The sequence below is a fragment of the Parasteatoda tepidariorum genome, chromosome 7, assembly GCF_043381705.1.
Source record: "Parasteatoda tepidariorum isolate YZ-2023 chromosome 7, CAS_Ptep_4.0, whole genome shotgun sequence".
Classification (NCBI taxonomy): Eukaryota; Metazoa; Arthropoda; class Arachnida; order Araneae; family Theridiidae; genus Parasteatoda; species Parasteatoda tepidariorum.
In genome coordinates this window covers 87,363,615-87,376,895 of record NC_092210.1, presented here as the reverse complement: position 1 = coordinate 87,376,895, position 13,281 = coordinate 87,363,615, and the positions used below count along the sequence as shown (strand labels likewise).

The following is a 13,281-nucleotide window of genomic DNA, read 5'->3' as shown; positions in this document are numbered from 1 at the left end:
AAATATCACAAATTTTTTCAATTTTAAAATTTTATCAGCTTACTATTTAAACAGATTTTTGGATGCCAAGCATAACATTGCTTCTATGAAACAACAAGGTATTAAACTGAATTAGATTAATAAGATTTTTCAACATAAAACAATAAATGTTTGTAAATTATTGTACACAAGTTATTTTCTTACTTAATTCTATAACTAATTAACAGAATTTTTCTTTTTAAAAAAACTTATTATCAGGAATTAGGAAATAAACATAAATAGCAGTTGAAATTTATAAAAAATATTTTACCTCTCCAGTAGTAGCATCTTCAGAGAGATCTTTATCATCTGGTTCTTCTATAATCGGCGATCCAGCTTTTTGCTCAATGCATTCCATAACAAGAGCCTGTAGAAGTGGTGGAGGAGAGAGATCGTGTTCAGAAGCAGAGTTTACCTCTCGGGAAGATACATCGTCATCAGATAAAACAGCGGGAAGCAAAACTGGCGGTGTTCTTACGCCATCTCTCTCTACTTCTTTCTCACTAGGTTTCCCGTCTTTCTTTTTCATTTTAACCTTGTGTTTCCTTTTGTCTTTCGAAGCCTCTTCTGAAAAACCTTTGCCTTTATTCTTCTTCCTCAATTTCTTACAGCGTTCCTTTTTGATCCTTTTGTGTTTTAATTTTCGTTGGCACTCAATATTTAATTTACTTGATTTTTTAAGGAATCCATGAACTTTTATTTTTGAGCTCTTGTGTTCACCCAGCACAGCATATTTCAAAATGTCTGCAAGAAATGTATCTAATTAGATTAGTTTTTTTTTCCTAACGAGTGCAAATGTTAGAAAACAAAAATTAGAATTATTTTACAAGAATCAATTTGACAAAAAAAAGAAACTATACATGGTTAATTTTGATTATTTAGTTAGTAATTTAATCAGTTCTTTTTAAATAAAAATAAAATAGATTACTGAAAAATTGACTGGATATAAAGTTATTCAGAAACAAGGCTTTGTTTTTCATTTATTCTTATTACCTTTTCATAACTTTATTAACACATTGAAATACATGCAAGCTTAGTCAATTTATTAATTATTTTATTCTCTTTGTATTCAGAAACTACATTATAAAAAGCACCTTCTTTCAGAATGCACTAATATGTTTTTACAACGCTTGAAAAAAAAAAGTGACAACTTCACTTCTTTATAATTCATGTTCAAAAACACAAATAAAAATTATTCATGATCACTTCTGAACATAAATAATACAAAGAAATAAATTGCAAATACTAAACTCTACAAAATACTGCAACCAACAGGCAATGACATTCTGACCAGGAAGAACTCTTTGTACCCTTGCTTTTTCAGGGCACTAAAAATAGTGGTAAGAAAAGCTGCATAACTTGTCGTAAAAGCAAATGTGAAAAATAGAATAACATGAAAGCACAATGACAATAGATGACTTTAAAAAATAGATCTAGTGGATGCATACGTTGATTATAGAGCATCTGCTGAATTTAAATACTATCCTTAACCAATAGGTTGAATGGGTATCCATTAGATACACCACAGATTTCAAGTATCACACTAGTTTTAAGTCAATGTATTAAAAGCACTATCTCTAGTTTTTTTTTCCTATTTAATAAATAAGTGTGTCTTAAATACACAACAAAGAGGACAAATTTACTTATTGATCCAGCAAGATTACTAAATGTTTGAGCAAACTACGCACAGCTTTAGATTACTATCAAAAGATTCAGGTAGGAATTTAAGGACCCTCAAAATCCATATCTCAAAAAAGGCAGCTTTCCAAAGTTGAAAAAGGGATCCTTCGCTAAACGATCCCTTTCTTTCACAAAACACATTTTACCACAATGTATAATAAATATTTCTTTTTGCATTCTTGTTATTCAAAATTAATCTCCCTTTACACAAAAGTGTGTGAGTGAACTAATGACTAAAACTTATTTAAATGGACTGGAAGAACTATACTTAAAGAAGATGAAATTTTTCTACTAACCAACAACAGACAAGTTAGCATGCTATAGATTTTCAGTATTCAGGGATGAGATTGGCCAAAAGGCAAAAAAGCTGAATTTCCACTTAAGTAAATTTTACGCATGTGCAATCGTTTAATAATAAATTCCAGAAAATTTAAGATAATAACAATGTTTTCACATAAAAATTGTGTACTAATTTGGCATATGAATGATTTTATTGAGAGTAAAAAGTAAAATTGCCAATTGAAAAAATAAAGCTAGAAAATTATATTTTTCTTCAGTTCACACAAGAGACAATTATTACTTGAGAAACTGCCTGGTTTAGCAAATTAATACTGAGAACATACATTAATATTCCATTTCTTTTAATAAATACTGTTACGTGATTTATAGCAAATATATCAGTAACATGACTTTTAAAATTATTTAGAAAAGAAAATAAACTTTTACAATTGGAATCATTATGTTCATATTATAATCTAGCTAGAGCCTGTGAAACATATCAATAACAGTAAAGTTGAAACATATAGTAGCTAGCCCCTCAACCTACAAAAATTGAAAAATTACATGATAAACAGCAACTGGTTACACAATTATTTTTCATTTGATATGAAATTTGCATTTTATAGCATAAATAACAGTAACATTACTTTTTAAATTTTGGAGCTGAGTTAATTAACTCTTTTTCCAAAAAAAAAAAAAAAAAAATTTGAATCACTTTTTAAGTGCTATATTTAGTCGTTAGTCCATNAAGCCATTTTGTTCAGAATAAAATTTACTTTAAAATGGGTTTTGTTTGAACTTTGTACGACATTAACAACATTTTTGTTTTTCATTTTACAACTTAATTTTGCAATAAAAATTAAAATTTTTAAACATTTGTTTTATTATAATTATTTTATCAAAAACTTCAATTATTTCCGCGTAAAATGAAATACATTTTTTTAAAATCCATTCATTCTATCCTTAGATATTTATTTTTTAATTAAAAAGAGCTTTAAAATTCAATTGTTAATATCTTGTAAAATAAATTAAATGAAAAAAATCGTTTTTGGCTATTGTTTTGTATAATATATACTTTTTAAAAAACAGCAAAAAATGTAAAAATTATGATATCGAATTTTGGGTGTTACCGCTATTAAAATTTTGACTCAAATATATCAGTAACATAATTTTTTAAATTATTTAGAAAAGAAAATAAACTTTTACAATTGGAATCACCATGTTTATATTATAATCTAATCGAGCAAGAGCCCTGTGAAACATATCAATAACTGTGAAGTAGAAATATATAGTAACTCCTTAACATACAAACAATGTTATTTTAGTTTGAAAATTTAGATGATAGTCAGTAACTGTTTAGATAATTATTTTTCATTTAACAAGAATTTTGCATTTCATAGTATAAAAAGCAGTAACATTATTTTTTAAATGAATTCTTTTTCCAAAAAAAATTTAATGACTTTTTAAGTGATTGCTTTTGTTTGCTATATCCTTTTTTTATTATTTTTGTTTAATTTCCGATTGCTGCAAATACTTCATGTTTCACAAAACAAGCAAAAAAAACAAAACAAATCCTTTAACAAGATCAAAATGCTTGTAATACAGCTTGTGAATGAAGGGTGCTTCAGTTGCGAAAAGTTTTATACCTATTTATGTAGTAATAGCAAAACTGACACAAACAGATTGGTGATTAATTTAGTCGTTAGCTCATCTTCAAATATCTCTTCACAATTACTACTTTTTCTTTTTTTCAAGCACAGAATGTAAGTTTTGAATCTGTTCCAGTTTTGCTGAAGTTACAATGCCCACACATACTAATAATCGTCGATAGAAAAACATTAACCTTTATAGTAACTAATTCAAGAAAAAAAAACTTACTTCTCACAAGAATCGCGATAGTTGATCTTAAAATCACGTGAAGACAAATTGCGATTTCGGATGTTAAAGTCTCGTGAATATGAATCACTATAATGGATTTTGAAATCAAGTGAATATGAAACTCGATATTCGATCTTGAAAATGAGAAAATGCAAACTGTGATATAGAATTTTTAAATCGCGAAAATATAGATCACAATTCATAATTTTTAGATCACATAAATACAAATCAGGATTCATAATTTTTAGATAGTGTAAATACGAATCACGATGCATAATTTTTAGATCTCGTGAATCCCAATGCCTTATTTTTAAATCGCGTATAAATAAGAAAATCAATGTTTGATATTATAACCGCAAGAGCGAATCACGACATAGGATTTTAAACTCGCGAGAATATGAATCGCTACCAAGGATTTTAAAAACGCATAATGATAAATCGCGATATCGGATTTTTAAATCTCGCAAACAAGAATTGCAATGTACGATATTCAAATCATGTGAATAAGAATTGTAACGCACAACTTTTAAATCACATAAATACTAAAAGCTACGTTTGATATTAAAATCGCGCAAATAAGGATTGAAATATTAGCAGATTCTGGGCTTGGGACTTCTAAAAGGCTTGTCTGAAGCAGCGTCGTTTGACTTACGAAAATATTAGCTATCTGGTGGGCGGGTAAAAATGCGGAAAAGCTTATCTTTTGCACGTAAAAGCGAAGAAAATATCTAAAATAAGTAAAAATGTGGAAGGGGAGTTGCGTAGTTTGAATTTTCTGTTTATCTTTGAAAATCGGAATATTTATTAAAAAAAGTAAAAGTTTTAGAGAATCGGAATTTTTGATAAAAAGGCTGAAATTCAAAAGACTAAAGTGAAAAAAGGGGAAAAATCTCATCCCTGAGTATTATATGTTCATAGTCTTATTTGTGATTTTCATAAAATATATATTTCATAGAAATAGGTCTCATGACAATTTCTCCCAAAACAAGACACCAGCTAGAAATTCTGGATTTACCTATATATCACAGACAATCAGATTATATGCTTAGATAGGATTATCTTACAATTCTTTCACTTGTAGCAAAAACAAAATTCATAAGTCAAAAAAATTGGAGAAAAAAAATAGTGTACAATGTAACAAAAAAAAAAAACACAAACATAGACTATTGCCAAGAAAAAAGATAATGCAATAAAGCAAGGAAAATGAGAAGCAACTACCGAGGAAAAAAATCAGAAAAGAGTAAATTAACTCACCTGTTTCTTGTTTTTCCTGATACCTTTTCTGCATCTTTAATTTATGTTTACGTAAAAGTTTTCTTTTTAAGTTTTTAATTTTTGCACTTGTATATTTTAAATAATCTATTGAATCATCACTTGAATCTAATAAAGAACTATGGAGGCTAGATAGCTTAATCTTTTTCCTTTTAGGTTCATTTAAAAGTGTATCAAGATCAGACAATTTTCTTTTATTTTTATGCTTCAGAAGTTTCCGCCTCTCTCTTTCTTGAGTTAGTAAACAAGTTTCACATTTGATTTTTTCTCTTGAATACCAAAGTCCACCCACAAAAACTTTTTCCATTTTGTTGTTAGTCTTTGTACGCTCACTAAGGTACTGTTTCTTTTTGTCACGGACTTTAGAGGTTTCTTTCCGACACTTCTTGCAATTATCATTTTTAACAACCCTCTGAAAAAAAATCATTTATTGAGAAGAAACCAAGAAATAAAATTTTAACAAGAAAATCAAGCAGTTCTAAAATACATGTTATAATAATAATAGCACTATCTGAATTTTCATCAAAGTTTACAAATGTAATTGAATTATTACTTTTACAAATTAAGATTTCTAGAGTAAAAAGAGACAAAGGAAATTATTTGCAGTCCCATAGTAACATATTTTCCCCATTAAAGACACTGCAAATGAGTCTCCTCTTAAGTTGCCATCTCTTGAGAGAAAACTCTCTAGGAAAAATTAAAGCTCTTGTTGGGCAAAACTATGTCTTTACAGAAAGGAAAGCTTAATAAGGTATAGCCTAACACTTTTTACCTCTAGGTCTCGAATAAAAATCACACACAAGTTCTTTTTAACTTATGATCATTTTAATTAATATTATAGCCATAAATAATGTGCTGCAGCATATAAATTGAGGAACAATTATAAGTATCACTTAAAAAAGGAATAGAAAAAATACACAAATGTTTTTATTCATAAATTAGAGGGTAAAAAATGTTCAGTAATTTCCAGTACATACGCTATGGCCTATTTGTATTTTAAGGTTAAATTGTCATGTTGAGCAGCTTATCCAGTGATTTTATTTTCTTGCAGGCTCAGCTATCGACATGGAATTAATAAAAGAATAAACGTTAACAAAATATTCTGAAATAATGATTTGTTCTGAAAATGGTTTATTTTTTCTTATTTTCAACTATTATTTTTTTATTAATATATGGTAGGATAAGGCACGTTCTTGATTGGTGATGGGCTGACTGTATCACGTCACCTACGAATGTGTAACAAATTCCTAATATTACAATATGAGAATAATTACATGCATGCTTGTGTTCTGAGGATTCGGAAAATAGGTTAAAACAATAGTGCAAAGCAAAAAAATCAAGCGCTGTGAAAAATCACGAAGCCAGAGTTTAAGTTCAAACTCACATTTGCAAGAGATAGTTCTAAAAAATGGATGGGTAAGCAAAGCACGTTTGTCGAAAAGAGACAAAGAGGAGAAAAATTTCTTGCCATTCTTATTGATGAGGTCATCATCATATCACGATTGGCAGAATGTTTATTTCCATTCCCTCCCCGAGAGAATGTTCTCGGGAGTGGATGGGTGGGTAAAGCACTCTCGTCCAGTAAAAAGAAAAATGTTTTTCTTCTTCCTGTTCATATGGTTATCAGCAACACATGATCAGCATGAAGTGTTTTGTTTTTATCCACCTCCAGTCTACTGAAGATAGTAAACAGTTTCGACTTTATTTTCATACCTAGATGAAAGTGCTTCCAAAGTTGCGTGTGGTTCTTAATTTGTGCATTTTACGTTTGAAAGTTTTTGAGTTTGTTTTTGGTGCGAAATGTATTTCTTTTTTGAGTTCAAAATGTTTTATTTTCCTCAATAATGGCTAATAACCATCATGACTAAAGTTGAAAGTACAGCGTGTATAAGAGAGTCTCCAGCGTGTATGGGAGAGGTGTGAAATGTTTTTCTTTTTTGAGTTCAAAATGTCTTATTTTCCTCAATAATGGCTAATAACCATCATGACTAAAGTTGAAAGTACAGCATGCATGGGAGAGTCTCCAGCGTGTTTGGGAGAGGTGCGAAATGTTTTTCTTTTTTGAGTTCAAAATGTCTTATTTTCCTCAATAATGGCTAATAACCATCATGACTAAAGTTGAAAGCACAGCGTGTATGGGAGAGTCTCCTATGTAATGATAATAAAAAAAAAAATTGAAATATTGTAAGCAGGTGGAGAGCGTATGATGGTGAATTCTTTTTTCTCAAAATTACAGCAGTATATTTAGGATTTCATTTTACCTTGTTATCCTTATCCTGAGATCCATATTATTTATAAAACTCGTAAGTATAAAACAATATTTTAGAGCTCTTGCAGAACAGAAATTTTTTCACTCATCTGTAATTTATTATTGTTAATAACACTTCAATGAAAAATATTAAATAGACAAGATAGTTTGAAAGATAGACAGCTAAAGGTTTTTTTTTTCTTCAAAAATAATTAAAAAAAACTAAATTAATGAGAAAGTTATAAAATGACTTGCTCAGAATGAAGTTTACCTTTTTATAATCACCAAATATTAAAATATAAGTAGTTTTAATAAATGCCAGATATTATATATAGATAATCAATAATTAATCTAAGAAAATATCCTAAGTCAAGCCTAATAAAAAGAAAAACAAAAGGGATACTCTATAAATGTCTTATACGATCAGTGCTTACATACGCATGTGAGACCTGGACAATGACCCACGGAGATGAAAATATAATAGCTAGACATGAGAGAAAAATACTGTAAAGCATTTTTGGTGGAATAAGTAGAAGCGGTACCTGGTTTAGAAGATCAAACACGGAATTTTACAAAGCATATAAAGAACCTGATGTCATTAAAATTATCAATATTCAAAGAAAATTCAAAAAAGTTTTCAGTGCCAGGCCAACAGGTACAGTCCGCAAAAAAAAAAAGATATCACCCTGAATAACTTTTGTTCTAATGATCGGATTTTCACGATCTAAGTTACAATCTNTGGACAATGACCCATGGAGATGAAAATATAATAGCTAGACATGAGAGAAAAATACTACAAAGCATTTTTGGTGGAATAAGTAGAAGCGGTACCTGGTTTAGAAGATCAAACACGGAACTTTACAAAGCATATAAAGAACCTGATGTCATTAAATTTATCAATATTCAAAGGATTCTCCAGATTCAAAGGATTTTCAAAATTCAAAGGAAATTCAAAAAAGTTTTAAGTGCCAGGCCAACAGGTACAAGAAAAAGAGGACGGCCAAACCTAAGATTTTTAGACTGCCTTGAAAAGGACCTACAAGTTTTAAGAATTATAAACTAGAAAACCTTGGCTAAGGGAATAATGTCTTGGCATAGGCTTGTTGAGAAGGCCAAGGCCCATCCTGGGCTGTCATGCCAATGAGAAGAACAATCAATAATTAAGCAGCAATTATTAAAATCACTTGCATTTAATAAAATTGTCTGTTAGAAATTTTTCGTAAAACAAACTTAAAGAAAGCAGCGATTTGAACTGCATTTCGTTTAATATATTAGATTATTAAGTCTTTCATACTACTAAGTAGAAAATCAAAGTATAGGAGAGAAATGTTCTTAAATTTGCTGATTTGTGTGACCGCAAGGTTAATGTTTTAAGAACAATTATAGCTAATGAAGTTTGATATACTCACAATATAAAATACAATGTATTAGGTTATAATAATGAAATAAGATTTTAGAGTGAGCTGAAACTTATGCTAAAGAATTTTAAAAATTCCGAAAATATAAATTTAGAAAAGAAAAAGAAAAAAAAAAGAAATATTAAAACAACTATTGCTCTTGAAGTTGAATTAAGAAAAACTGTTTTACAGAACATGGAAGGAAGTGCTGAAAATTTTAAAGAAAATAACTTATTAGAGGAAACTTACTCTTGGTTCCCATACTAAATATTGTGGATCAACAATAAGTTCTTGAGGCTTTTTCTTATTAATTTTACACATGTATGATTTTAAAACATCCTCATCAACTGTTACTACATACCTAAAAAAAAGATGAAAAATACCATATATTTTAAGGAAAAAAATGCATATTTATGATACAACAGAATTTTATGAAAGATTTATCTAAATGTATATTTAACTTATTTAAATTAGAAAATTATTTTTATCTGCCTTCTTAACCTCATTAATAAGTCTTAGAGTGTTCTGAAATTAATACAAAACTAAAATTTGCACTATTTGTGAAATAAAATGCTGCTTAAGGAAAAAAAAAAGTTCAGAGTTATTGTAAATGCAGCGCTACTGAAAAGAACACGTTTTTATTGTTGACAGATTTTGATTCAGTCTCTAATTGTGTATTTACCCATTTTAGTAATCATAACTGGCAGCCAAGATCCTGCAAACTTACAGAATAAGATTATTTACTTTTGTTCTTATTTAAGTTCACAACCACCCATGCTTTCAAGGGGTAAATTTAAGCATTATAACAATGAAATTCAGAAACATTTATGCAAAACGGTCATCAAAAATGCACATTTGAGCCAGCAAAACTCTGGATGCTATTTACCTTCAACATTATTCTATTATATTTTTTACATTAATAAAAAAAAAGGAAATTTTTTACTTAAATATTCGTATTTACTACCAAAATGACTTCTTTCATAATTTTTGGGATGGTCTGCAGAAAAGTAGTCATTCAATATCAACTCTTGTGAGCCATCATAATATAATTGGTGGTGGATCTGATCTAAGGGGTCAATGAATACCAATGCTATTCGAAGACAAACTAATTGAAAGAAGATTATCAAGGAATTTGGCGGCTCCTTCCAGAGAACACATATTTCACATGATTCGTTTGCATTATAAAAATTGTTTGAAAGAATGACAATTTTAACCCTTTGACTACTAACAGGACTAATTTGTCCCAACAAATGTTTAAAAATTACTAATGGGGGGAAGAGCACTTAGAAACTCATTGTAATATATCCCAGTCGTAGAGTCGTACCAAGTATACGTGTTTCACGTGTCAAATATCCCCTAGATGGTGCTAAAGAGTTTCTTGCAGGAAATAGTAGTGTGATTTTGTGCTGGGACAGATATATCCCACTAGTATTCTTCGTTGGGACAGATATATCCCACTTTTATTCTTCATTGGGATTGTTATGTCCATTCATATTTTCTCAAATAAACATAGAAAAAAGAACAAATATGAGCTGTCCAACGTGTAATGTCGGGTTATGCAAAGATTGCTTCACCCTGTATCATACCATGTAAAAAAAAAGTCCATATAAAATTTTTTTCTGGAATGATAGATGTGCTTGTAGTGAGTCGATCACTACAGGTGGGACTTATGTATCCCACCATTAAGTACGGCCGGGACATATATGTCCCAGCCTCTAAATTGATAACCGCTTGTCAAAAAAATCCCAAATACTAAATTTGCCGTACTTGTGACCTATTTTGTCTTTTTGAATAATAAACGGGACAAAAAAAATAATTTTTTAAAATTTGTAGTCAAAGGGTTAAATATTTTACACATAAAACAAATAAATTTCAGAAACTTGAAATAACTTACTTTCCTGCTTCATTCCTCTCAACCATATCAAGAAGGGTCAAAGTAGATACAACGTCGAGAAAAGTCATACCAGTTGCCTTGCATATACCTTAATGAAATACACAATTTATCACCATTACAAAATATTTAAGATCGAGGAAGTATATGTTTCAAATTATTTTAAGTTTAAATAAAACTTGTAAAGGTTTATTTTTAAAAGGAAAAACAATATAAGATTTTTGTGAATGACTTTTATGATAAATTTAAAAAACTAAGAATTTTAAGTTTTAAAAAACGAATTAATTAGTAAGTAAAGATTGATTCTAAATCAGAGCTTTATTCATATAACAAAAAGTTTCATAGAACAAAGTTTTTCTTTTCCGTTAAAAAAAATACTTATTAAAAACCATCCAGTTGTAAATAAATTGCTTGAAGGTAAAATGAATATGTAATGAAGTCATCTATTTCATATTTATTCTCTATAGAATTTTTTGTACATATATTCACAATGAATCAAAAAATGCAATGCATACTAGTATCTCAAATACATGCAAAAACATATAATTCTCACTTTTGATTGTAATTTTTTTGTGTCGATCAACTTTATTCAGATGCGACAAAACAGAAGATTCCCAGTAAGAAGTGTAACAAATGCGTCCTACTGTTGACAAAGGTTTCTCTGGCGTACCGCACCTACCTTCAGTTTTTGATAGCAGATAACCTTTAAAAAATCAGAAAAGAATTATACACTAAGAACAATAAAATAAAAATCAAGCACCCATTTAAAAATAGGTGAACTTTAATAGTACTACAATCATTTTCTCAGTTGCAATATCAAACAGGGTTGGCATTTCATCCGAAAGAAACACAAATTTTTTCTAAGACACTGGAAGAATGAAAATAATCTGAAAAACTGGGCAAAATGGAAGAAACTAAAATTTACCAACACAATTGTTTTGAAATAAGTTTCATAAGAATAGTTTAAGACCAAACACCAGATCAATTAATTCTATGGAAAAAGATATTAGTACCATCGGCATCAGCAAATGGAGAAACCTAGAGTCTGATCATGCCATATGGAAATGATTTGTTGCAATGGCTCTGGCCTGTACTAGGATGTCATAATGCAGAATAGTACCAAAAAGTAAAGTTTTTTCCTCTACTTTTTTAAAAAACTCATTTAATATTTTTAATTGTTTTATATAGAACTTTGAAATGTATAAATCATTATTTAAAAGTCAGTTTGAATGTTTATACTTAATAGAATTTTATTATAAAATTCAGTTATTATGCTATTTGTTACAGTTATTATGCTATTGGTAATTGTAAATTTAATATATATATACTGTATTGTAGTGTATATGTTTTATGTGATTTATTAATTTTTTTCTTCCAATTATTGCTTTTTAGTTTTCCCATTTAAAACTAAGGTATCAAATTGGATTAAAAATGAAGAAAAAAATGTACTATTTAAAAATTTAAAGTAATTTCTTTAAAAAAAAGGAAATTTAAAATACTTAGTAAATATTTAGTAACTCGAAGGGCTTGGGACAATATAAGTCGCAGTTCCAAATCGTTCAGGAGAGTGTTTTTCGGTTAAAATAAATAAACACCACAATTTTTCTTGCACTCAATAAGATGCTTCTGTCCATTGTTTTTATTTAATTGCTCATAAATTTTTGAAACTTGTTAAGTTCCTATATGAAAACAATATAAAGGATCAGTCAAATGTAAATAAGTCACTTTGGGAAAAAGCGTGGCTTATCAGTATATCACCCAAGTCCTTCATTTAAATTTCACTAATAACTGCAGAATAGGTAATGGGGAAAAAATGAAAATAAGAAAGAAAGAAAACTACACTAAATGTACATAGCTTACTGAAGTCAATAAGAAAACGTCCATAACCCTGCCTTTGATGTTGAGGCATTACCATTATGCAAGACACATTGTATCTTTGTTGGCAAAATCGTTCCTGTTAGGGAGAAAAACATCAAATTAAAATGTCAAATACAAATAAAATTATAAAAACTAAACTATTTATTTAAGATAGCTGATAAGAACAGGTGGATTTTTTTTTTAAAAAAAAGGGTGAAAAATAAAGACAATATTGAAAATGCTTTCATCTATTCAACATAAGCACATTATATAGATACTTTCATGATATCATGTAGCCTAGTAGTTAATAACTCAGCCACAGAACACTTTAAATATATTTCTAATTTGCATCACTTGAAAAAAAAATACAAGAAAACTTTCTTGTTAATTAGTTTTTCTCTATTATAGAAAAAGTAATTTTATTTTGTGCATGAAACAAGCTAATCTCAAGACTTTAAATTTGTAATCTAATTGTATTTTTAGTAAAAACTAGATAGGTTATAATTTAGCATACATTTACGCTAGTAAAAAATGACAGAGGTGAAAGTTGTGAATATCCCAAAGCCACAATTTCTCATAATAAAAAGGGAGTGTCCCAAGAATTTATCTACATAAAAAAATAAAATGATGATCTCTACTCCCTGATAGAACACCTTTACACCCTTTTCTAGTAAAGTTGGTTGAAACAAAACCTGAACAAAATTAAGAAATATAAATCATTATTTAAAGATTTTTGATGATTGTCAAAAAAGTAAAATTAA

The 13,281-nt window shown here is 28.8% G+C and overlaps 1 protein-coding gene across 3 annotated transcripts in view; it reads right to left on the bottom strand.

Annotated features, from left to right (window-relative positions):
• LOC107436490 (histone acetyltransferase KAT6B) overlaps positions 1-13,281 on the bottom strand; it is a 39,848-nt gene that overhangs the window by 3,526 nt on the left and 23,041 nt on the right. For all 3 annotated transcript variants that reach the window (XM_043054298.2, XM_043054300.2, XM_043054299.2), the window contains 6 exons: positions 12,524-12,617; positions 11,217-11,366; positions 10,667-10,754; positions 9,022-9,133; positions 5,110-5,539; positions 290-762 (listed from right to left, as the gene is read on the bottom strand). In XM_043054298.2, the coding sequence (XP_042910232.1) occupies positions 290-762; positions 5,110-5,539; positions 9,022-9,133; positions 10,667-10,754; positions 11,217-11,366; positions 12,524-12,617 (1,347 nt within the window). The remainder of the gene's footprint in view (positions 1-289; positions 763-5,109; positions 5,540-9,021; positions 9,134-10,666; positions 10,755-11,216; positions 11,367-12,523; positions 12,618-13,281) is intronic.